This window comes from Staurois parvus, unplaced genomic scaffold (assembly GCF_062004578.1).
Source record: "Staurois parvus isolate SC_StPar_1 unplaced genomic scaffold, SC_StPar_1.0 ptg001095l, whole genome shotgun sequence".
NCBI lineage: Eukaryota > Metazoa > Chordata > Amphibia > Anura > Ranidae > Staurois > Staurois parvus.
Window position 1 is genome coordinate 412,972 of NW_028318891.1, and position 24,620 is coordinate 437,591.

Genomic DNA, 24,620 nt, shown 5'->3' on the forward strand with positions numbered 1-24,620 from the left:
TGATCCTGGGAGCTTACAATCTAAGAGGGAGGGCTGGTGGTACAAAAGGTAATATTATGATGCATAAGACTGTATATACAGTGAAGGAAATAGGTATTTGATCCCCTGCTGATTTTGAATGTTGTCCCACTCTCAAAGAAATTATCAGTCTAAAAATCGAATGGTAGGTGTATTGTAACACTGAGAGACAGAATAGCAGCAAAAAATTCAAAAGAAATGCATGTCTTACAAATACAAATGGAAATGGCCTACAAATTAGCAGCCAACACTTAAAACTGATACCTTAACAGTGTATAACAATATATCCAAAAATAGTGCAGCGCTCTTACCCTACAGTAATCCTCCAAAAGTATATATAAAAATAATAATATACCAACCTATAAAAAAACGTGCATCAAGTGCTCAAACAAACAAGTGACCTGTAGTCACCCTTGTGCCCTAACAACCATTGTACTGACTTGGTGTCATAAATATTTTCATAATAGGTGACTATAACTCATATATAAATATAAACCAAACAAGACCCTACATCAGGGGATAAATAAAATGTGACAAAATGTGATCACACACGAAAAAACTTAAAACTCCAAACAAATGTAATTGTCCATCAATAAGTGCCTCAAACAACACAAAAACACATGCAACATGGCAATAGTGATGGTATCGGTAAATATTATTATTTTTATATATACGTCTAACAAATGATGACTGATTTGCATGTTCATGAGGGAAATAAGTATTTGATCCCCTATCATTCAGCAGGATTTCTGGCTACCAGGTGTCTTTCAGACAGGTAACAAGCTGAGATTAGAAGCAGTCTCTTAAAGGGAGTGCTGCTAATCTCATTTTGTTATGTGTATAAAAGACATCTGTCCACAGGAGCAATCAAACAATCAGATTCCAAACTCTCCACCATGGCAAAGACTAAAGAGCTGTCCAAGGATGTCAGGGACAAGATTGTAGACCTACACAAGGCTGGACTGGGCTACCAAACTATCGCCAAGCAGCTTGGTGAGAAGGTGACAACAGTTGGTGCAATCATTCACAAATGGAAGAAAACAACTGTCAGTCTCCCTAGGTCTGGTGCACCATGCAAGATCTCACCTCGTGGAGTATCAATGATCATGAGAACAGTGAGGAATCATCCCAGAACTAAACGTGAGGATCTTGTTAATGATCTCCAGGCAGCTGGGACCACAGTCACCAAGAAAACAATTGGTAACACACTTTGCCGACAAGGATTGAAATCCTGCAGTGCCCGCAAGGTCCCTCTGCTCAAGAAAGCACATGTCCAGCCCCGTCTGAAGTTTGCCACTGAACATCTGAATGATGCAGAGGAGGACTTGTTGAAAGTGTTGTGGTCAGATGAGACCAAAATCGAGCTCTTTGGCATCAACTCAACTCATCGTGTTTGGAGGAGGAGGAATGGCCGAAACAACACCATCCCAGCTGTCAAACATGGTGGTGGAAACATTCTGCTTTGGGGGTGTTTTTCTGCCAAGGGGACAGGACAACTGCACTGCATCAAAGGGACGATGGATCAGGCAATGTACTATCAAATCTTGGGTGAGAACCTTCTTTCCTCAGCCAGGGCATTGAAAATGGGTCGTGGATGGGTGTTCCAGCATGACAATGATCCAAAACACACGGCCAAGGCGACAAAGGTGTGGTCCAAGAGGAAGCACATCAAGGTCCTGGAGTGGCCTAGCCAGTCTCCAGACCGTAATCCAATTGAAAATCTGTGGAGGGAGCTGAAAGTTCGAGTTTCCAAATGTCAGCCACTAAACCTTAATGACTTGGAGAGGATCTGTCAAGAGGAGTGGGCCAAAATCACTCCTGAGATGTGTGCAAACCTGGTGGCCAACTACAGGAAACGTCTGACCTCTGCGATTGCCAACAAGGGATTTGCCACCAAGTACTAAGTCATGTTTTGTGAAGGGGATCAAATACTTATTTCCCTCATGAACATGCAAATCAGTGCATCATTTGTTAGACATGCATTTCTTTTAAATTTGTTGTTGCTATTCTGTCTCTCAGTGTTACAATACACCTACCGTTCTATTTTTAGACTGATCATTTCTTTGTGAGTGGGCAAACATTCAAAATCAGCAAAGGATCAAATACTTATTTCCTTCGCTGCATCACAGATGTGGTCAGGCGACTACTTGGGCCAGGAGCAGTGTGGACAGTGGAAGAGGGGCGATTGTTTTAGGTTTCTTCAATGGATATTATTGTACCTCCAGCCATGTGAACATGGAGGAAAGCATTACCTTTCCCAGTGTTCAGTCTGCCGTAATAAGGAAAGGATCTGGGAATCACTCCTTTTTAGGGGTGAGAGAAATGGATGAATATTTGTCACCTATGGCTAGGAGGATTCATTCATATCAGGGATCTACAAACGTTTCAGTATGAAGGCCACATTGTACGAGGGGCATTCCAGTCAAACCAGGACTTTTACATTTATACAATAAAAGAACAAATTTCAAAGAGTGGAAAATGCATTTATTTTTCAACATACTCCCCTGCTAGATTTATACACTTATCCCAGCATTTAACTAATGCCTAGAAAGGTTCAGCATAGAAAGATTTGTCAGTACACCTGAACCATCCTAGGACAGCCTGCTTCACCTCACATCATTGTGTTCACAATCCTCGCAGAAGATTCGTCTCTTGTGCAATTTCAGGACAGGTTATGCATCGATTATACAGGATCAGGTGTTCCATGTGCTGAATGTTCACAGAAATGACTGCTGTGGGCTGGGAACCACCATGGCCAGGATCATCACTGACGGATGTACGGCCATCTTTGAAACGTTTACACCATTCAGATGTCTTACTGCGGCTGAGCGTCTCATCACCATACTGTGTTTGAAGTCTTCTGCAGATATCCGCGGGTTATCCTTCATTCACAAGAAACTTCATCACCACACGTTCCATGCACGCACTAACACTGATTAGCCATCTTGATTAACGGTCCCTGGACTGGCCTGCGACATGTGCGCCGCCTATCAGTACTAGGACACACTTGTCACTTACTACTGTGTGTAGTACCACCATGCTAGCATCCCTTTTTATACCTGTAAAATTTGACTTGAATGCTCTTCGTATGTACAGTTGTGTTCAAAATAATAGTCAGACATCACTAACCTGATCAATCACTGTTTTTGGTAGAAATGATATTTCTACATGGCAAATAATTTACTAGCAGGTGTAGTAGAGTAATAGAAATCCAACAGATCCAACAGTCATGACATGCATGCTGCTGATTCTGTGTAATTGAATCACAATCACAATTAGAAGACGCCTATGTGAAGCCAAGCTATCTGCAAGAAGCCCCCGCAAAGTCCCACTGTTGAAAAAAAGACGTGCTGAAGAGGTTACAATTTGCCAAAGAGCACATTGACTGGCCTAAAGAGAAATGGCGCAACATTTTGTGGACTGATGAAAGTAAGATTGTTCTTTTTGGGTCTAGTGGCCGGAGACAGTTTGTCAGACGACCCCCAAACACTGAATTCAAGCCACAGTACACTGTGAAGACCGTGAAGCATGGTGGTGCAAGCATCATGATATGGGGATGTTTCTCATACTACGGTGTTGGGCCTATTTATCGCATACCAGGGATCATGGATCAGTTTGAATACATCAGAATACTTGAAGAGGTCATGCTGCCTTATGCTGAAGAGGAAATGCCCTTGAAATGGGTGTTCCAACAAGACAACGACCCCAAACACACCAGTAAACGTGCAACATCTTGGTTCCAGACCAACAAGATTGACGTTATGGAGTGGCCAACCCAATCCCCGGATCTTAATCCAATAGAAAACTTGTGGGGTGACATCAAAAATGCAGTTTCTGAGGCAAAACCAAGAAATAGAGAAGAACTGTGGAATGTAGTCCAATCATCCTGGGCTGGAATACCTGATCACAGGGGCCAGAAGTTGGGTGACTCCATGCAACACAGATGTACAGCAGTTCTCAGAAACAGTGCGACTACAACCAAATATTCATTAAGTGATTCCAAGGAAAGCAAAATCTTCAAACATTTTTCAGTTTATATAGTGAATGTTTGAGTTTGTAAAGAAGAATACAAACACTGCTATTTTTTTTGAACAGTCTAATATTCTCTTTTCTTCCATTTTTTTTAGAGGAACAACACAAATTTGAGATATTTTTCTTCATGTTTTGATTTGGAATAGAATGTGTAGTGTTCCCAATGCATTTGTGTGTATGGAAATAAAAGCTATTAGAAGGATTTTGAGCTTTATTCACTTTTTTCAACACACTGCTATTATTTTAAACACAACTGTATGTTACAAGTATTGCTAAAAAAATCAGCTTTATAAATGAATAAAAAGTAAGGGTGCAATCACATTAGCACTCTAAACTGGTGCTGAAGTCCAAGCACAATATTCTCAACACATTCTCAACAGCCAGAGAATGGCTGTAAATGGGCAGCACAATGGCTAAATGGCTAGCACTTCTGTCTAGCACCAAGGTCGTCGGTTCGAATCCCAACCATGGCACCACCTACCTGGAGTTTGCATGTTCTCCCTAGGCTTGTGTGGATTTCCTCCCACACTCCAAAGACATGCTGGTAGTTTAATTGGCCCTAGTATGTGTATTTGAATATAAGTTAGGGACCTTAGATTGTAAGCCCCTTGAGGGTTAGGGACTGATGCAAATGTACAATATATATATCTATATATATATGTAACAGGCTCCTTGTACAAGAGGATTCAGAAGGAATCACATGTTCAGCAGTCAGTCCTTTCTCTCTCTCTCCTATTTGTAAAACCTGGGCATTCTGCCAAGTTCATGACTCATCCACTACACAGCAAAGAACGCTGGGAAGGGGAGGAAGCAGGAAGTGAAGGGGAGAAGAGAGGGACACGAGGCTGGAGAAAAGACAGGGACATGTGGAGCCCGTCCAAGCAGAGGAGGAGGCACTACAGCACTCAGCGCGGATAGAGGGACCCTGCTGTGTGTTCAGAGTCTGGTGAGCTGTTCCACTGGAGAGAGTAAGACACACCATTTACACTTTGCATATAGACTGGGACATCCGCACCCCACTGCTGGGATCTCACCCATCCGGGGCCCTGTGCAAGCCACAGATCCCTCTGCCTGCTTTTACCCTCACCACCAGTGTAATTGAGACTGTCTGCCCCGGGGACTGACACATACTGGGAGATTGCATCCTGCGACTGCCCCTGGTCTTGGGGTGCTTTGTGTTGCCTTTAGACACTGAGGTTGGACCCTCTCAGCCCAGAAACCTAGTGAAATCTGATGTAACCCACACCAGCTGAAACTCCAAAGAAGCCTTCAGCTGCTATTTACTTCATTGTAAGGACTAAACGTGCACCAACTAGAGCGCCACCGTTACAAGGACTGAAGTGGGGGAATCTGGCTTAGTAGCCTTATTAGAGGTACCTCTTTATTGCATTCTGTTCTGACTCTGAGGTGATTTTTGGCTAACGCCCCTCAGAAGCAGAATCATACACCGGTGTGGGTAATACATTTCATTGATAGAGTATAAGTACGTTTATTTGTTTGATATCAGTTGTATTCTGCTTAAAGTGCGGCTCTGCCATCCGGAGACTCTTGGCTGTGAAGCCCTCTAGTGGCAGACCAAATTTACTGCATTGCATAAAAGAAGAAAAGTAAGTTTTGAAGTTTAAAGGGGAACCCCACCCCTCTACACTGCATTTCATTCTCCATAAAATTGTTCTTGTTTCATTTAACCCTGTGTCAGCAAATTTCTTGGCGGGGTATTTGCTATTCATTACCAGTTGTGCCAGAGGGATTGGGTTTGCTTAGGGTTGGATCTATTGAGCGCAGGACCCATAATATATTCCAGCTTGTCCCAAGGGGCAGTGCTACATATAGATAGATAGATAGATAGATAGATAGATAGATACCATAGATAGATAAGTAAATTGATGGCGCTATATAAGTACCTGTAATAAATAAATGTAAGTAGGTGCTGCAGTGACCAACGGCTGGACTTTCAAACGAGAAATGTCACCATCACACCAGGATCTCCATGACGGGTCCAACGCTTTATTCTGTGATCACATCATAGTTACAGAAGTGACATTTCAAAGTCTCACAGGACCCCTTCATCAAGCATGCTTCATCCTGCAAGACTCAGAAATGATGATTCTGTAACTATGATGTGATGATGTGTGCAGAATAAAGCTTTGGACCCATCGTGGAGATCCAAATGTACTAGTGAAATTTCTCGTCTGAACCAGTTCTGGGTGCAGTTCAGCTCTTTGGGCTGGTCCATTTGTGTAGTTTGAGTGCTCCGAACTGCATCCAGGACCAGTGAAGCGTACCGCGCCCAGGACCACTTGGGTCGGGTGACCCCACTTGTGATTCAGTATAGTTTGCTTCAGTGTGAGTGCAAACCATGCAGGAGCACAGTGCTCTCCATAGATGCCTTTGCAGGGAATCAGGGACCGCTGGTCTGGTTAGCAGGGGGGTGTGCGGGGGGGGGGGAGCTTCCTTACAATCCAGTGTGAGTGTGACCAGTGATTGGGGGGAGGGGGGAATCCAACTCAGCGCAGTTCAGTTATATCGGCCTGAATGTGAGTGCACCCTAAATGAATGAATACATTTTATTTGGATCTTTTTGTAATCAGCATGGTGTATATGAGAGAACAAAGGAGAAAGAACTTTAGTAATAGTCACCATCAGAGTCCCCCTTACATCAGAGTCCATATTAGCTTGCCCATTACATCAGAGTTTCCATCAGAGTCCCCTTTACATTAGGATGCCCATCAGAGTCTCTCCTAACTTTAGAGTTCCCTTCAGAGTCCCTTTTGAATCAGGATCCCCAACAGAGCCCCTTCTTACTTTAGAATTCCCATCAGAGTCCCCCTTACTTTAGAGTTTCCATCAGAGTCCCCTTTACATCAGAGTTCCCATCAAAGTGCCTCTTACATCAGAGTTCCGATTAGATCCCCCCTAACACCAGGGTTCCCATCAGAGTCCCCCGTACATCAGCGTTTCCATCAGAGTCCCTCCTACATTAGAACCTCCATTAGAGTCCCCTTACATCATGACCCTCATCACAGTCTCTCCTAACTTTAGAGTTCTCATCAGCATTCCCTTTACATCAGGATCTCCATTAGAGTCCCCCAACTTAAGAATTCCCATCAGAGTCCCCTCTTACTTTGTGGTTCCCATAATAGTCCCCCTTACATCAGAGTTCCCATTAGAGCCCCCCTAACATCAGGGTCCCCATCAGAATCCTCCTTACATCAGAGTTCCCATCAAATTGCCCCTTACATCAGAGTTCCCATTAGATCCCCCCTAACATCAGGGTCCCCATCAGAGTCCACCTTACATCAGGATCCCCATCAGAGTCCCCTTTACATCAGAGTTACCATCAAAGTACCCCTTACATCAGAGTTCCAATTAGAGCCCCCCTAACATCAGGGTCCCCATCAGAGTCCCCCGTACATCAGAGTTTCCATCAGAGTCCCTCCTACATTAGAGTCCCCCTTACATCATGACCCTCATCACAGTCTCTCCTAACTTTAGAGTTCTCATCAGCATTCCCTTTACATCAGGATCTCCATTAGAGTCCCCCAACTTAAGAATTCCCATCAGAGTCCCCTCTTACTTTGTGGTTCCCATAATAGTCCCCCTTACATCAGGATCCCCATTAGAGTCCCCCCCTTACATCAGAGTTCCCATTAGAGCCCCCCCCCCCCTTAGAAAAGAGTTCCTATAATAGTCCCCCTTACATCAGAGACCTATCAGAGTCTCTCCTAACTTTAGAGTTCTCATGAGAGTCCCCTTTATATCAGGATCTCCATCAGAGCACCCCCTTTAGAATTTCCACCAAAGTCCCCCCTTATTTTAGAGTTCTCATAAGAGTCCCCCTTACATCAGAGTCATCCCTTTTATCATGATCCCCATCAGAGTTCCTCCGCACATTAGTCTCCCTTACATCAGAGACCCCATCAAAGTCCTTCCTTACATCAGGGTCCCCAGGGCAGGGACCATAGGCAGCCTGTGCTGACCTGAATCCTCAATCTATGCACACTGAGTATAAGCCACTGACTCAAGCTGCGGTCAATCTTGTGATGGGCAAGATGTAGCTTGGAGACCCGATTTATACGATTCCTTTATATACATTTCTATTGACAACATTGGTTAATTGCAATAGAACTGTTTAGTGATTATACTTACCTGGGTGTCACAAGGACAGGAAGAAGGAACATTACAGCAATAGCAAACCCAACAAAAAAACTTTATTTTTCTTTCATCTTGGACAGAATAAGGGAAGATTATAATCCCTGTCTGTTAATATGTGTCCCATTGGGGAGATTTACCTTCACTTCCTGTTCCATGGCCAAGGCAGGCAGTGAAGGTAAATCTCTGCAATTTCAGGTAATTCCTTGGGGACTCTCAGGTCAGCAGAACTAGTGTCCCCGTTGGAAATTTTTCCCTCTATTGCTTTTCTGGGGCAGCCCAAAATTTAAGGTTTTTTTCAATGACGACAAACAGGACAAACAGAGAGGGCGAATCTCACTAACAGGAGCCCAGACAGAAATTAAAACCTGACAGATGTTCTAATGCCTCTCCATGTTATCCAAACCTGAAATAAACTTTAAAGTATAACTAAAGGTAACACTTTTTTTTTTTTTTTAGTTTTGGATCACGTGGAGAGGGATTAGAACCCCTGTCAGTTTTATTGCTACCCATGGCCCTGTTATGGAGATTCACCTTCTCTGTTTGTCCTGTTTACCATCATTGAAAGTGAAACTAAAAGAAAATCCCAAATTTTGTGTTGTCCCCAGAAAAGTAACAGAGGGGAAATCTTCCAATGGGGACACTAGCTCTGGTGACCTGGGGGACCAAGAGATTCCCTTCATTTGCATGGATTTTCTCTCACTTCCTATTTTGGCTATGGGACAGGAAGTGAAGGGAGATCCCCCCAATAGGCTACTGATAGCAAACAAAAAACTGACAGGGGGTCAGAATCCTCCTTTACTTTATCCAAAATGGGAAAAAAAAGTTTATCCTAAAGTTGTACTGTAACTCCCCTCTATCTAAAACTAAAAGACAAAAAATTGCCTGAAGTAAGCCTTTAATATAAAAATAGCCAACATTTTAGAAGGGGGCGGGCTTTGGATGTGTCCATATATATTTGGACACAGGCACAATTTTAGTTTTTTTCAGGTATTTACCAAAACTTATTTAAGCTATAGTTATATAATGGATATGGGCTGAAAGTGCACACTCTCAGGTTTAATTTGAGGGTATGTACATCCAAATTGGAGGAATTGTTCAGGAATTACGGCTCTTAAGATTAGCCATCCCCCTTTTTTCAAGGGACCAAAAGTAATTGGACAATTGAATCAAAAGCTGTTTCATGGCCAGGTGTGGGCTACTCCTTCGTTATTTCTTCATAAATTAAGCAGGTAAAAGGTCTGGAGTTGATTCTAAGTGTGGTATTTGCATTTGGAAACTATTGCGGAGAACCTACATGATGCGCTCAAAAGGAGCTGTCCATGCAAGTGAAACAGGCCATTGTAAGGCTTCAAAAATGGAATAAACCCATCAGAGAGATAGCAGCAACATTAGGAGTGGCCAAATCAACAGTTCGGTACATTCTGAGGAAAGAAGAACGCACTGGTGAGCTCAGCAACATAAAAAGGCATGGACGTCCATGGGAGACAACAGTGGTGGATGATTGCAGGATCCTCTCTATGGTAAAGAAAAACCCATTCACAACATCCAGACAAGTGAAGGACACTCTCCAGGAGATGGGCATATTATTGTCAAAGTCTACGATCAAGAGAAGACTTCACGAGAGCAAATACAGAAGGTTCACTACAAGGTGAAAACCATTCATAAGCCTGAAGAATAGAAAAGCCAGATTAGACTTTGCCTAAAACAAATCTAAAAAAGCCGTACCAGTTCTGGAAAAGCATTCTTTGGACGGATGAAACTAAGATGAATCTGTACCAGAATGACAAGAAGAAAAAAGTGTGGAGAAGGCTTGGAAAAGCTCATGATCCAAAGCACACAACGTCATCTGTAAAACATGGTGGAGGCAGTGTGATGGCATGGGCATGCATGGCTTCCAGTGGCACTGGGTCATTGGTATTTATTGATGATGTGACAGAAGCAGCCGAATGAATTCTGCAGTGTTTAGAGATATACTATCAGCCCAGATTCAGCAAAATGCAGCAAAGTTGATTGGACGCCGCTTCACAGTACAGATGGACAATGATCCAAAACACACTGCAAAAGCAACCCAGGAGCTTTTGAAGGAAAAGAAGTGAAATATTCTGCAATAGCCGAGTCCTTCACCTGATCTTACCCCATTGAGCATACATTTCACTTGTTGAAGGCAAAACTAAAGGCAGAAAGACCCACCAACAAAGAACAACTGAAGACAGCTGCAGTTAGAGCCTGGCAAAGCATCAGAAAGGAGGAAACCCAGTCTTTGGTAATATCCATGGGTTCCAGACTTCCGGAAGTCATTGCCAGTAAAGGATTTAACAAAATATTACAAATCAACATTTTATTTATGATTATATTAAATTGTCCAATTACTTTTGATCCCTTGAAAAAGGGGGATGGCTACTCTTAAGAGCTGTAATTCCTAAACCCTTCCTCCAATTTGGATGTACATACCCTCAAATTAAACCTGAGAGTGTGCACTTGCAGCCCATATCCATTATATAACTATAGCTTCAATATGTTTTGGTAAATACCTGAAGAAAACTAAAATTGTGCCTGTGTCCAAATATATATGGACCTAACTGTATACTCTTTCCATAATGGTTGGAGATATATTATCCAGTAAAGTTATATATTTGTGTACAAAGCATTTCCTGGATCTCCCATTCACAGATAATGCATTATTGACGATGAGATAAGAGATGGCTCCTCTCCAGACTGCACTCTACAACATCCCCCCCACACCACACTCCGGGGCTCAGCACTGACAAAGTACGATGCAACCTCTTCATAGGTACAGGCAGCACTTTCTGTGTACCAGGTATGGAAATATTTGCATATATTAGTGTAATTATGTATGTGTCATACCTGTGGGAACCCCAGGGAAGCTGGAAATCACTATGGCTAGTACCACTACTACAGTGACCAGCAGTAGCTTCTAGGTGCCATGCTGAGTGGTTGCCCTGCTGCTTACCAAACACAGGAGGTCACCCGCTCGGTACGGGTGCCATCCAAGGAATACTTTACATTTTCTCAATGAATGCAGTGTTCTCTGATTGGATGAGGTGGCGAGGCAGTGATGTGAAAATTAGAAAACACTGCATTAATTGGGAACAAATGTTCTGAATGGCTCCTGTACCAAGCAAGCAACCTCCTGCATTTACTATCCGGCAGGGTAGCCGCTCAGCATGGGACCTGGAAGTTAGTGGAGATGGCATTTACACTAACTTGTCAGGTTTAGCTCCAGCTCAAAACTATCCTTGAGCTTCAGTCTAGGCTGAGATGATGTAATCAGTCTGCTGCAGGCATGAGGAAGCATTCCCTCAGTCTCCTCTCCTCCAGTGATCAGACTGCAATATGGTAACTTTGTAGCAGATCGGATAGCGAGAGGCTGCAGCAGGGGCTGATCTGTGTCAGACATTTGTGAATACAGCCAAGAACCGTATATACAACAGGATTTATATGACGGTGTCATCTCTGAGCTAGCATCTCAGTGCAGGAGAGGATTACCTTAGATGATGTCTGAACAAAGATGGTGCAGTACTTCTGAAGGGATAAGCAGATGAAGGGGGGTATTGTGATCTCTGTGAAAGGTAATAATACCTGGATGTATCACTGACACATCACTGAGCACGCTGCACTTAAAGTATAACTAACTAACTTATTTATCGCAAAGTGCCAACACTGCAATTAAATCTGAATATTGAGGTTTTGGTTTAGAAAAAACAACCAATACATTAACATCTTTTGTCTTAAAAGAAAAACACAACAACAGAGCTTCCACTGACCACCAGCACAAGAGAGCAAAGTTCCTCTGACCGCCAGCACAAGGGAGCAAAATTCCACTGACCGCCAGCACAAGGGGGCAAAGTTCCACTGACCGCCAGCACAAGGGAGTAAAGTCCCTCTGACCACCAGCACAAGGGGGCAAAGTTCCTTTAACCACCAGCACAAGGGAGTAAAGTTCCACTGACCACCAGCACAAGGGGGCAAAGTTCCACTGACCACCAGCACAAGGGGGCAAAGTTCCACTGACCACCAGCACAAGGGGGCAAAGTTCCACTGACCACCAGCACAAGGGAGTAAAGTTCCTCTGACAACCAGCACAAGGGGGCAAAGTTCCGCTGACCATCAGCACAAGGGGCCACATGTTCCACTGACCACCAGCACAAGGGGGAAAATTTCCACTGACCACCAGCACAAGGGAGTAAAGTTCCTCTGACCACCAGCACAAAGGGGTAAAGTTCCACTGACCACCAGCACAAGGGGACAAAGTTCCTCTGACCACCAGCACAAGGGGGCAAAGTTCCACTGACCACCAGCACAAGGGGGCAAAGTTCCACTGACCACCAGCACAAGGGGGCAAAGTTCCACTGACCACCAGCACAAGGGGGCAAAGTTCCACTGACCACCAGCACAAGGGGGCAAAGTTCCACTGGCCACCAGCACAAGGGGCAAAGTTCCACTGACCACCAGCACAAGGGAGCAAAGTTCCACTGGCCACCAGCACAAGGGGGCAAAGTTCCACTGACCACCAGCAAGGGGGCAAAGTTCCACTGACCACCAGCACAAGGGGGCAAAGTTCCAATGACCACCAGCACAAGGGGAAAAAGTTCCACTGACCACCAGCACAAGGGAGCAAAGTTCCTTTAACCACCAGCACAAGGGAGTAAAGTTCCACTGACCACCAGCACAAGGGGGCAAAGTTCCACTGACCACCAGCACAAGGGGGCAAAGTTCCACTGACCACCAGCACAAGGGGGCAAAGTTCCACTGACCACCAGCACAAGGGAGTAAAGTTCCTCTGACAACCAGCACAAGGGGGCAAAGTTCCGCTGACCATCAGCACAAGGGGCCACATGTTCCACTGACCACCAGCACAAGGGGGAAAATTTCCACTGACCACCACCACAAGGGAGTAAAGTTCCTCTGACCACCAGCACAAAGGGGTAAAGTTCCACTGACCACCAGCACAAGGGGACAAAGTTCCTCTGACCACCAGCACAAGGGGGCAAAGTTCCACTGACCACCAGCACAAGGGGGCAAAGTTCCACTGACCACCAGCACAAGGGGGCAAAGTTCCACTGACCACCAGCACAAGGGGGCAAAGTTCCACTGACCACCAGCACAAGGGGGCAAAGTTCCACTGGCCACCAGCACAAGGGGCAAAGTTCCACTGACCACCAGCACAAGGGAGCAAAGTTCCACTGGCCACCAGCACAAGGGGGCAAAGTTCCACTGACCACCAGCAAGGGGGCAAAGTTCCACTGACCACCAGCACAAGGGGGCAAAGTTCCAATGACCACCAGCACAAGGGGAAAAAGTTCCACTGACCACCAGCACAAGGGAGCAAAGTTCCACTGGCCACCAGCACAAGGGGGCAAAGTTCCACTGACCACCAGCAAGGGGGCAAAGTTCCTCTGACCACCAGCACAAGGGGCAAAGTTCCACTGACCACCAGCAAAAGGGGGCAAAGTTCCACTGACCACCAGCACAAGGGGGCAAAGTTGCAATGATCACCAGCACAAGCTAAAATCTTTTGTTTATAAAAACGATGTATTAAAACTCACAGCCAGTCCAATATATATATATCCTTGGCAACTCACTGACCGGCCATGCAAATGCTCAGACGATTCGCAGCTAATGAGTTGTAGCTCATGACGTAATCGCCTGGCGCTGCTACTTTCCGAGCATGCGCATGGCCCCTATATGCGCTGTTATCCGATGCTCAGCTGCTGGGGCAATGCTGAGGTGACTTGGCTCACGTGCTGACAGAGAGGGCTCTGTGTGCCTACTGCGGCACATGTGCCATAGGTTTGCCACCTCGTAGTGCTTTCCTCCCCAGCCTGGCTGCCCCTTTCATTTGTTGGATTTCAGTCCTTTTAATCACAGAGGCTCAGCATCACATGGGTGGTCTGCATGCAAATACTACCTGCCTAGGCACGCCACTCCTCCAGACTGACATCACCCCATCAAGGCATTTTGATCTTTGTATAACTCCTCCCAACTTGCATCAGGGTGGAGGGCTCTTGAGAGCAGTCCTGAGGCAGGGTGCTGTGATGTTTTCAGGAAGCTCTGTACAGCACCCTGCTGACCCTTCCCATCAACCATGATCTACCTGCATTATACAGAGAAGCACAGAGACCCAGTGATGACACTGTACTGAAAACAGGTTTTATTTAAAAATATCATTAGCATGGTAATGATATGGGATCAGGGAAGAGAACATATAAGAAAAATAAAATTCAGCTTTACATTTTTGGTGGGGGAGGACGTGGGGTCAGTTTTGGATACAAGGAACAGTAAATAGTTCTGTTAATTGTTTATTGCATAACGCCACTTGGGAGATTTTACTTCACTTCCTGTCCTCTGACAGCAGGACAAAAATTGTGGGTCCTATTATTACCAGGATAGGAAAACAAATGAGGTAAAAATAGCCTGACAGAGGCTCTAACCCTTCCCTATATTACTGGAAATAAAGCATTTAGCTGCAGTCTGTGCCCCTACAGGAAGTAAGGGGGAATTTCCCCACGGAGACACAGACCACCTTGAAAACCATACAGAGCCTCTATCCTGTCCAACAAAACAAAAGCAGTCCATAGATAATCATTTTTCTTCATATAACCATAACATAATATACTGCAACTCCCTCCTCACTGGCCTGCCTCGCCGCTGGTTATCCCCGCTTCAGTCGATCCTGAATACGGCTGCCAGACTCATTCACCTTTCCAACCTCTCCGTTTCCGCCACCCCCCTCTGCCAATCCCTCCACTGGCTTCCGATTGCGCAACGGATCAAATTCAAAATCCTAACACTGATGTACAAAGTTGTCCACCATACTGCCCCGAACTACATCACTGACCTAATATCCAAGTACCACCCAACACGCACACTCCGCTCCTCACAAGACCTCCTTCTCTCTAGTTCCCTGGTCTCCTCCTCCCATGCCCGCCTCCAGGACTTCTCCAGGGTGTCACCCATCCTCTGGAACTCCCTGCCCCAACCCATCAGATTATCACCTACGCTCCTCTCCTTTAGGCGCACCCTGAAAACCCATCTCTTCAGGGAAGCCTACCACACCCCCTGCTAACCTGCCGACCTCCTCCACTCTTCCTACCACCCCATCCCCCACAGCTATCTCCTCCTGTGCCACCATCCCCTCCCTCCTAGATTGTAAGCTCGAAAGAGCAGGGCCCTCAATCCCCTCATGTTTTGCATTGTATTGGTATTGTTCTGTCACATGTTTTGTCCCCCTTTGTAATGTACAGCACTGAGCGAACTATTGGCGCTTTATAAATACTGTATAATAATAATAATAACCAGTGGGTTGAAAAAAAAAACAATTATCAGATTCCCCTCATCCACACACTGGATGGGTGAGGCTTCCCACCATCAGAATACACCGATCAGCACCGACAGCTCTAGTCAGTGGTGCTGATTGAGCAGCATTTATCTAACAGAATGATTGTACAGAAGAAAATTTCACCCAACGCATGGGAACGCACTTCTCTTACTAGACGCACATGGGTGCCATTAATAGTTATCGCATCTAGCAAATGCAGAACGTTTGCAGCCACCAAACCACATGGTACTGCTTGATGCGGCGCAGTTGGCGAAAGTAGCGCCTGCACTACTTTTTGTGCGTTTCTGTGTGATTAATAGCCCATTGAAATTAATGGGTTGTCAAAACTGGAACGTGCATAAATGAACCAGCCCTTTTTGGTGTGGTTTTGTGTTAAGCAATCCCGTTCAAATAAACGGCTGACATAACACAGCGCACAGCACAACCAACATTGACAGATTGGATGAAACGTTTCATATGCAGACTGTGGAATCCCATAGCAACTATTTATTTGGGTGGCACAACACAGGAAAAAAGTGAACTTTAGTCACTAAGGTTGCCCCCCCCTTCCCTTCACCGCTGGTGCTCTTTCCATTGTACAGATCAATAGACAGTAATGGAGCTGCTAACACTAGTGTGTCCCCACTGGGAGCTGCACTGTGCAGAGTGGATGAGCAGCGGAGGAAGGGGGGGGGGGGTTGTTCTGGCTGATGATCTCCTCTTATCCTCAACCATCATTCCTCTCCGGCTCCTCTCCGCTGCATCATGTCCCAGAAGAGCCGCTGCCGGCGGAGATGTGACCACCTCTTCTGGTCCCTCTTCCCTCACCTCTGCCTGGTCACCTGCCTGGTGCTGTACAGCATCGCCGGGGCCCCCTTATTCCAATGGCTGGAGGGCTCCAATGAGGGCAACCAATCTGAAGGTGACGTCTTGCTGGAGAAGCTCTGGAACGCCTCGCGATCAGTGTACAGGAACGCCAGCGCAGGTGAGCCCACCTTATATACCATATATATTTATATTTTACATGTGAGCTCTGACTGGGGAAGTATTGAAGCCAGAGACAGCCAGGGAACCAGTATTTTTACCAATGGTGGCCCCTGTGTGTCTCTTTGAATATACAATTTTCTTGGGAATTTTGCTTTAGATTTACCAAAAACTATATAATATATGAGGTCAAACCTAAACAACACTTTCAATTGTATCCAATTAGCCAGGCCTTTGCACTGCATAGTTGAAGGTAAATCTAAAGGAAATTGGTCAGAAATTGGACAGAAAATTGTATAGTGTGTGGTCAGCCTTAGCACCAAATCCCACTTGTGATATCTCTATCCTATTAGTAACATGGCCAACACGTCCCATATACGCCAGCCTGACCGGTACTATACCAGCCAGGTGGCTGCCATGATCACACTACAGGTACTCTTTACCTTCTTTGGGGGAGCAAACAGCTGAGGGGCCCTAACCAGGTTGGTGTTGTTGGTCACGCTGCCATTCATTTATAAAAACTGGAACCCAAAGCTTCAGTGGTATCCATAGCAATGTATGTCACAGCATCCCGTTTGTGCAGATGAAATTTGCCTGGTAGCTGTCAGTGACAACACAACTTCCTGTTCTGATACTATGATGATGTGGAGTCACCCATAGCAACCAGATTACACAGGAGGCAAAGATGGTTCCTGATTGGTTGTTATTGGATACCGCTGTCTGCCATGACACTGAGCAGTGTGTCGTAACCCATAGAAACCAATTTAATTTTCATGGAGCGGAATTGTGATTTAGTGTGGCCACAGAGAGACAGATGTCTTCTGGACTGGTAGCCATCAGATAATGGACACCTGTGGGTAGGATTGAGTGGAGTGATTTGCACAAAATTAATTTCATCATAAAAGTATTGATTGCTGCAGAAGAAATTTTTTATTTTCACCCTTTTCTCCACATAAGATTCATTTAAAATCCCCAACCGGTCCCCCTTAAGCTGCAAAGGCAGTGGCCAGGGGTGTACGCATGCTGCAGCCATGGCTGGTAATAAACCTCCTGTCATGTTTGGCATTACCGCCCTCGGAATGTTATCCATTGAAGGGAGTGGGGCCACACTACAACTGCCCTGCAACCACCTGTGGCATTTAGGGGGTTAATATAGGAGCTGAGGGGTGTTGTATTGCCTCCTCACTGCCTGTCAAATGCCTCTGAAAAGCTATCTCAGCGTAGTTCACTGTTCAGAAGTGCCAATTTCTAAGGCTCCTTTCACACTAACTATAGTGCCCCTGAAAAGTGATCTGCAGTGGAGGGCTTTCCAGAGGATAGTGAAAGGAGATTTGCAGGCAGTGATGACTGCAGTGATGGCACGTAGCAATAAAATAGCATGGCAATGTGTACTCACTCAAGCAGCACCATGTCTGCTTGAAGGTGGGTCATCTGGTGGCAGTGAAAACGTGAATCAACTGCCTGTTTTTACTGCCCAACCACCCCCCCCACCCCCCCCCCCCCCGGTAACCCTTGTGAAAGAAGCCTAAAGCTGGCAAAACATTATACAATTTTGTTATTCAATTCCCTTTAGATTTACGCTCAGCTAAGTAGTGCAAGTGAAAGTGTTTAGGCCTCATATTATATGGTTTTGGTAAATCAAGAGGAAAATTGTATAATGTATGGCCAGCCTTAGTGAGAATAATAAGGAAACATATCATAAGGGAACAGATCTAGGGTAGGAAAATAGATTTTCCATAATTTACAGGAGACATTTAAAGCCCATTGAACACCACCAAAAACACACAGGGGTCTATTATAAAAATATGTTTTCACCCAGGATTCACACAATGTTCACCCAGGACTCACACAATGTTCACCCAGGATTTATGTGTCTTGATTCCATTTGAAAAATGTGCGAACCTGGGGTAAAGGTTGTGTGAATCTTGATTTTTATGAATAGACCCCATACATTTCGCCTTCCCTAAAGACTTCAACGTATTGAACCAAAATGGTGAAATTTAGCCCCGAAATCTCCCAATTTTTGCTGAAGTTTCTGGAAAATAAAACTCTAAATTTCCCTTGCTCCTACATGTGTCTACAAACCCCATACCTGCCCCATCATATAGAAAATGTACACTTGTGCTTGTAATCGTGACTATTGCTCACTTGAGTATTGTCCTGTCCTTACAGGGGCAAATTGCACTGCATGCTGGGACTTGTAGTCCTCTGGCACTATGCCCAGTCACAGTGTGTAAAAACCACCAAGAAGTATGTCTTCCTGCTCTCTGCACCTTCTTCAGTTTCTTACCATCATTCTATTGACCCAAAGGGAGGGGTAATTCAGCATCCCAATAAAAGCTACAGATGATAACATTCACAATGGCAGCTGTAACAGTCAATGGGTCTGTACCTGCCAATGGGTCTGTACCTGCCAATGGGTCTGTACCTGCCAATGGGTCTGTACCTGCCAATGGGTCTGTACCTGCCAATGGGTCTGTACCTGCCATGCTAAAGGAAAGCTATCACAAAGCGAAACACCTGTGTGAAAAGCCTCAGAATAAAGCTGTTACTCTCTTGGGCTGTGTACCAGCAGCAGCAATATCCCACACAATGAAGCCCTGTCACTCATACAATACACAGGTGGCAGAGGAGGGCTGTTTTTATCTGAAGCTTTTCACTTCAGATAATCCATTTACAAATCAGGCAAATTGATACATTTTTTTTTTTTAATGTAAGTTATTCAGATCCAGGTGATTAGATTTGTCTACAGATGGGAAAAATGTTTGCACAGATAGTCAGGAGATCTAAATTTACAGACTTAGGTCTCTTATTTTTACTTCTTGCACAGATATTTGTTCCGTGACAGGTCCTCTTTATCATGTAGTTTGGATTCTTAGGTCCCCGCGGTTACATTAATATTACAATCTATAGACATACAGCAAAATCTGTAATCTGCATCCCTTCACAGACTATAGAAACCACAAAATGTAAAAGGATCAATGTGATAAAACTGATAAAAAGAGTTTATAATCTACAGAAGTTGCCTCCAATCATTCATTGGTTACCGCGCTGTCCACAACCTGCTGTTGTACACAGGAAAGGGAATTAGTGGCTGTTCACAGCAACCAATCATCTTTTAGTTTTCATTCTCTCATCTGTAGTGGTAAAATCAAAGCTGCAATCTCATTGGTTATTCAGGGTGATGGAGACTGTTTTACATTTCCTTCTAAAAGGGCATCTGGGGGGCAAACTCTGCCATCGGACTTCTTATATTCACAAAATATCAGTTCTTAGTGGAGTTGTCCTTGAAAAAAATCCCTCCTTTGACTCTGTTGATGTCCCTTTTGTTCTCTCATCCCCAGCAGTGTGTTTTCTTATTGTCTAGTACAGGGGTCTCCAAACTTTCTAAACAAGGGGCCATTTTACTTCAGACTTAAGGGGGGCCAGAACGTTGCCCATGGGAGTAGAAAATGCCCCAGCATCATTGGGAGTAAATAATTTGCCATCTTTGGCATTATAGGAAATATTATTGCCCCATAATTGGTGTCGGTGGGAGAATAGTGCTCCATCAGGAATAGAACCCCATCTTTGGTATCAGTGGGGGGACCAGTGCCTCAGATCAGTGGGAGAAATAGTGCCCCAAGGGCTGGATAAAAGTATGCAAAGGGCCGCATTTGGCCCCTGGGCTGCAGTACAAAGACCCCTGGTCTAGTACAAGCAAAGCTCCTCTCTTCCATTCTCTCTCCAGATGAAGAACATTTTAAGAACCTCTCCAGACCTCTCATTACTCCATATGTGAAGATTGAAAAGAAGTGGACCTTCCTGAACTCCCTGTTCTTCTGTTGCACCGTCATCACCACCGTCGGTAAGTGACACATCACACGCTGCATTCCGGTCATGCTGCCATGTCAATGACAAGTAAATATAGGAAACTGAATGAGAAGCTGTACTAATAATCCAACCACCTCTCTTCATGGGGCATAAATGTGGAAGGGTAAGAGAGATCAGATTAACCTGATTGGCTGTGAGAAGTAGTTGACAGCTGACCTGCTGAATACAACTTGTAGAGATTCAAAACATCAATAAAATGACCAAGTCGCTTCACAAAACTTCTCTGGGCAAACTCTCTCTGTAAAATAAGAGTGTAAATAGCAGGGGTGGACTGACAACTCATGGGGCCCCCAGGCAATAGGGGATTGTGGGGCCCCTGTGTCTTTGCCCACACTCAAAAAAAGCCTATAAAGGGTACCAGGGGCATTTCATGGGGCCTCCTACTGACCCGGGCCCTTGGGCAGTGCCCGAGTGCTTGAATGGTCAGTCCGCCCCTGGTAAATAGTAACCTCTGCGGCCACCTATGCCATCAAACTCTTATCTGTTCCTAATGTCTCTGGAAGTCCCAGGCAGGGGCGGACTGACCATTTGGAAACTCGGGCACTGCCCGTGGGCCCGGGGTCAGTAGGGGGCCCCATGAGATGCCCCTGGTACCTTTTTCATAGTTTTTTTTGAGTTTGGGCAAGGACACAGGGGCCCCATGATCCCCTATTGCCCGGGAGCCCCATGAGTTGTCAGTCCGCCCCTGGTTCCAGGCAATCCCATACGTCCGGGACTGTCGCTCTTCGCTGTCCCCCATAACACTTCCTGATTCCTCCTGCTGAACTCCATGTCACTGCTGTGTCCTCACTGTAAATAACATCTGACAGATAATGCAGAGGCAGTGCAAGAGTAGACAGGGAACACTGGTATGTACTAGGCTGTCATTAGATTTGGATGACTAAATAGAACCTGTGCCTCCTTATATTAAATGTCCCTATCAGAGTTCCCACTTACTATAGGTGCCCCCTTGCAGAAGAGTACCTTCTTACATCAACTGTCCTGATTAGAGTGCCCCTTTACATTAATTGTCCCAATCAGAGTGCCTCATAGATCAGTGGATGCACTCTTAGAGATGCAAGGATGGGCACAGCTAAAATCTAGGGGGGCACAGCCCACCCCAGCACTCCCCTAGATTCGGGCCTGTCGGACAAACACAGCCCTTCGCATGGATGTTCACCCAAAAAGTGACGCTCTGCTTTTCCTCCTCCCTCATATTTGGAATGTTTTGGGGTTTTTTTGTGGGGGACCGGGTACTTGATATTGACCTGGTACCCTCCCCTACTTCCACTTCAACCACTTAGTCGATCTGGAAGTTGACTCCCCCTCCTTCCCTGCAGCCTCTTGGGATATCTCACAGATCCCAGGAGACCGTGGGACCATTCATAGGGTGCAGCGCAGCTCGCGTTCCGCAGTGGGCAGCCGGCTGTACAGTTTGTAGCTGCTGACTTTCAAATTTATGTTTACAGGGTGAAGATCCTCTGTGAATGAGGCCCCATAATGGGACTAATGTGACAACTGCGAACCAAGCGTTTGACTCGCGGTTGCGTTGTAGACCAATTGACTTGAATGCCTGAGTTTAACAGATGGTGCTGTCAAGATGGCTCTGCCATGTTGATATGCTGCATTAAATTTGGCATGCAAACACCCCCTCCAGCTGTACTGTAGACTTTAGGTTGGTGGTTGGTGGATGAAAAACCGTGGCTCAACCCCCTGTTTTTAATAATATTATTATTATTATTATTAATAATAATAATAATAATAATAATAATAATAATAATAATAATAATAATAATGAGACTGTTTTATTGGGAACTTTACTTTCCTGTGTCTTCTGTTTTACATCAGTGGTTCTTGGCGTCCATCGTTTTCTCCTGTTAATCGATTTTCTCTTTCCTGTCTAGGTTACGGGAACCTGACTCCAATCACTGTACCTGGAAGGGTCGTATGCATGGTGTACGCAGCAATTGGCATACCACTCATGTTACTGGTGTTAGCAGACTTAGGCAGCATTCTGGCCGTTTTTTTGTCAAAGACTTATAAATATTTCCTTGACGTCTGCCAAAGATGTTCTGAGCGCCAATCCAAAGTGCCCAACAAGTTCCCTACCTTCTCAAGCCATTCCAACAATTCAAGCACACAGTCCACCCTGGACAGTCATCTGTCCATTAAGGAACCCTTAAACCTGACGGACGTGCTGAAAAGTCAGACCACGGTGAAGAGGCGCTACATGCAAATGCGAAATATAGACATCTTTGAGCTGATCATCATCAAAGAGAATCAGAGCGAGCTGCCTTTGAGAAGCCCCTTGAAGAGATGTCACTCTTGCCCCGACCTGGACACTAAGCCAACGTCCAACTCTGTCTTCTTCAACTTCGACAATCTGGGGGAGCAGGTTGACCAGCTGGATGTTCCAGTCCTGCTCATCATCTTCATTGTGGTCGCTTACATCATGCTTGGTGCATTCATCCTTCCACTATGGGAGAGGTGGGACAGGCTGGAAGCCTTTTATTTCTGCTTTGTAACGCTAACCACAATCGGTTTCGGTGACGTCTTTCCTGAGCACCCAAACTATTTCCTGTTACTGTCCTTGTATACAGTGGTTGGCATGGCCATTATCTGCATGGCATTTAAACTGATGCAGAACCGCATGGTGTGCCTGTATAAGCAGTGCATTATCTGCATTAGTAGAGGAAATGTTCAGATGAGCGCAATAAAAGACCAATCCTAAAATAGAGGTTGAGCCGTGATCTGCAGAGCATGAACATAACATGGGAAGGTCAGACAATGTAGGTTATCATGTTTAATGGAGACAGCGAGAAAAGGATGTGAACATCAAACCTGCCAAACAAATTAAAATAATTTTTAGAAATCCTTCTTTCAAAATGACCACCAAGAAAAAGTCAGGGAATTCTCTCTGATTCCAGATTTCTTGTCTGAGAATACCGGCAGCTGTCAAAGCTCCTAATTGTTGCATTTGAAACACAACAAAATTCATCAAGCTGGAAATTTGGAAATATTCAGATAGTTTTCCATTGTTCTCTTCATTAAAATAGGTTTTACATTTTACAGTTTAACATTTACAGTTTACATAAAGATTACCCAGCATGCACAGTTCTAAAAGGGATCTTTAATGGCTCACATTTAAAGTGCATCTAAAGCCAAAGGGTTTTTTTTTTTTTTTAATTCAGGATAGATTAGGGAATAGTTAAAAGACCCTGGCAGGTTTTATATCTGTATCCCATTGGGGAGATATTCTCTGGCTTCCCATCCTTCAGAGATCTCTATGAAATTCCAATCTAAAGTTGGCCAGACATGTTTTTTTTTTTTTTTTCGTTCAGCCAACTGGTTGGAGAAATTCCCCCCGCCAGTACATTGTATTCTGACAGCAGAACCTAACATTGTAATAATACAGTGATCAGTGGCTACAGCCACTGATCGAAAAATCAGCCATTGTCTGCTGAACCAGCCAAATTTCAATTAATCTATGGCCAGCTCTGGATAGTGGTCACCAGAACAGGTGTCCACAATGGAAGGTTTACCTTCACTTCCAACATTTTCTTTCTCCTCACTTCCTATTCTGGTAACAATGTTCTCCAGGATAATCAGGGAATAAATCTCCCCAACAGGGTCACTGACATCAATACATACCTGACAGAGGTTCTAACTACTCCATCCAGTACTGAATTTTTGCAGATTTGCTTTTCAAGTTTTGCACAGTGTTTTTTAAGACACAAGAGACCTGCATTTGCATGGGACATTTGTATACACAACATTTATGAATTAAACAGTTTGCAACCCAATGTGCCATTTCTTCAGATATGTAAAATCATGGACTTGAATAAAGCAGATGTGTTATGTTAATGTCCCAAGTTGTGGAGTAATATTGCAAATGTTATATTCCAGGTCAGACACACGATATATGACATTAAAGATGAAGTTTAATTTGCTTATATTTGCCTTTCCTGCTTCTTCCCTCCCACCTCATCAACATGTAATGACATAAAATTAAACAAATTAAGCATCTCTCTTTTTTTACATACCTTATGTCATCACTGGGTCTCTGTGCTTCTCTGTGCAATGCATGAAGCCCATGACAGGTAGGGGGGCCAGTGTTGCTGTACACAGTTTTTTAAAAAACATTGCATCACCCTGGGTCAGTATCATGGCTTTTGGGAGATATTATGCCAATATCAAAATACCTTAATGCCCGGAGGTCAGTCTGGAGGAGTGGGTGTTC

General features: G+C 44.8%; 1 protein-coding gene across 1 annotated transcript; it reads left to right on the forward strand.

Moving 5' to 3' along the window:
• The first annotated feature begins 16,300 nt into the window (after positions 1-16,300).
• KCNK18 (potassium two pore domain channel subfamily K member 18) lies at positions 16,301-24,335 on the forward strand. Its single transcript, XM_089658809.1, has 3 exons — positions 16,301-16,529; positions 20,259-20,375; positions 22,285-24,335. The coding sequence occupies exons 1-3, from the start codon at positions 16,310-16,312 to the stop codon at positions 23,109-23,111; spliced, it is 1,164 nt and encodes a 387-aa protein (XP_089514935.1). The 5' UTR covers positions 16,301-16,309; the 3' UTR covers positions 23,112-24,335.
• The last annotated feature ends 285 nt before the right edge of the window (positions 24,336-24,620 follow it).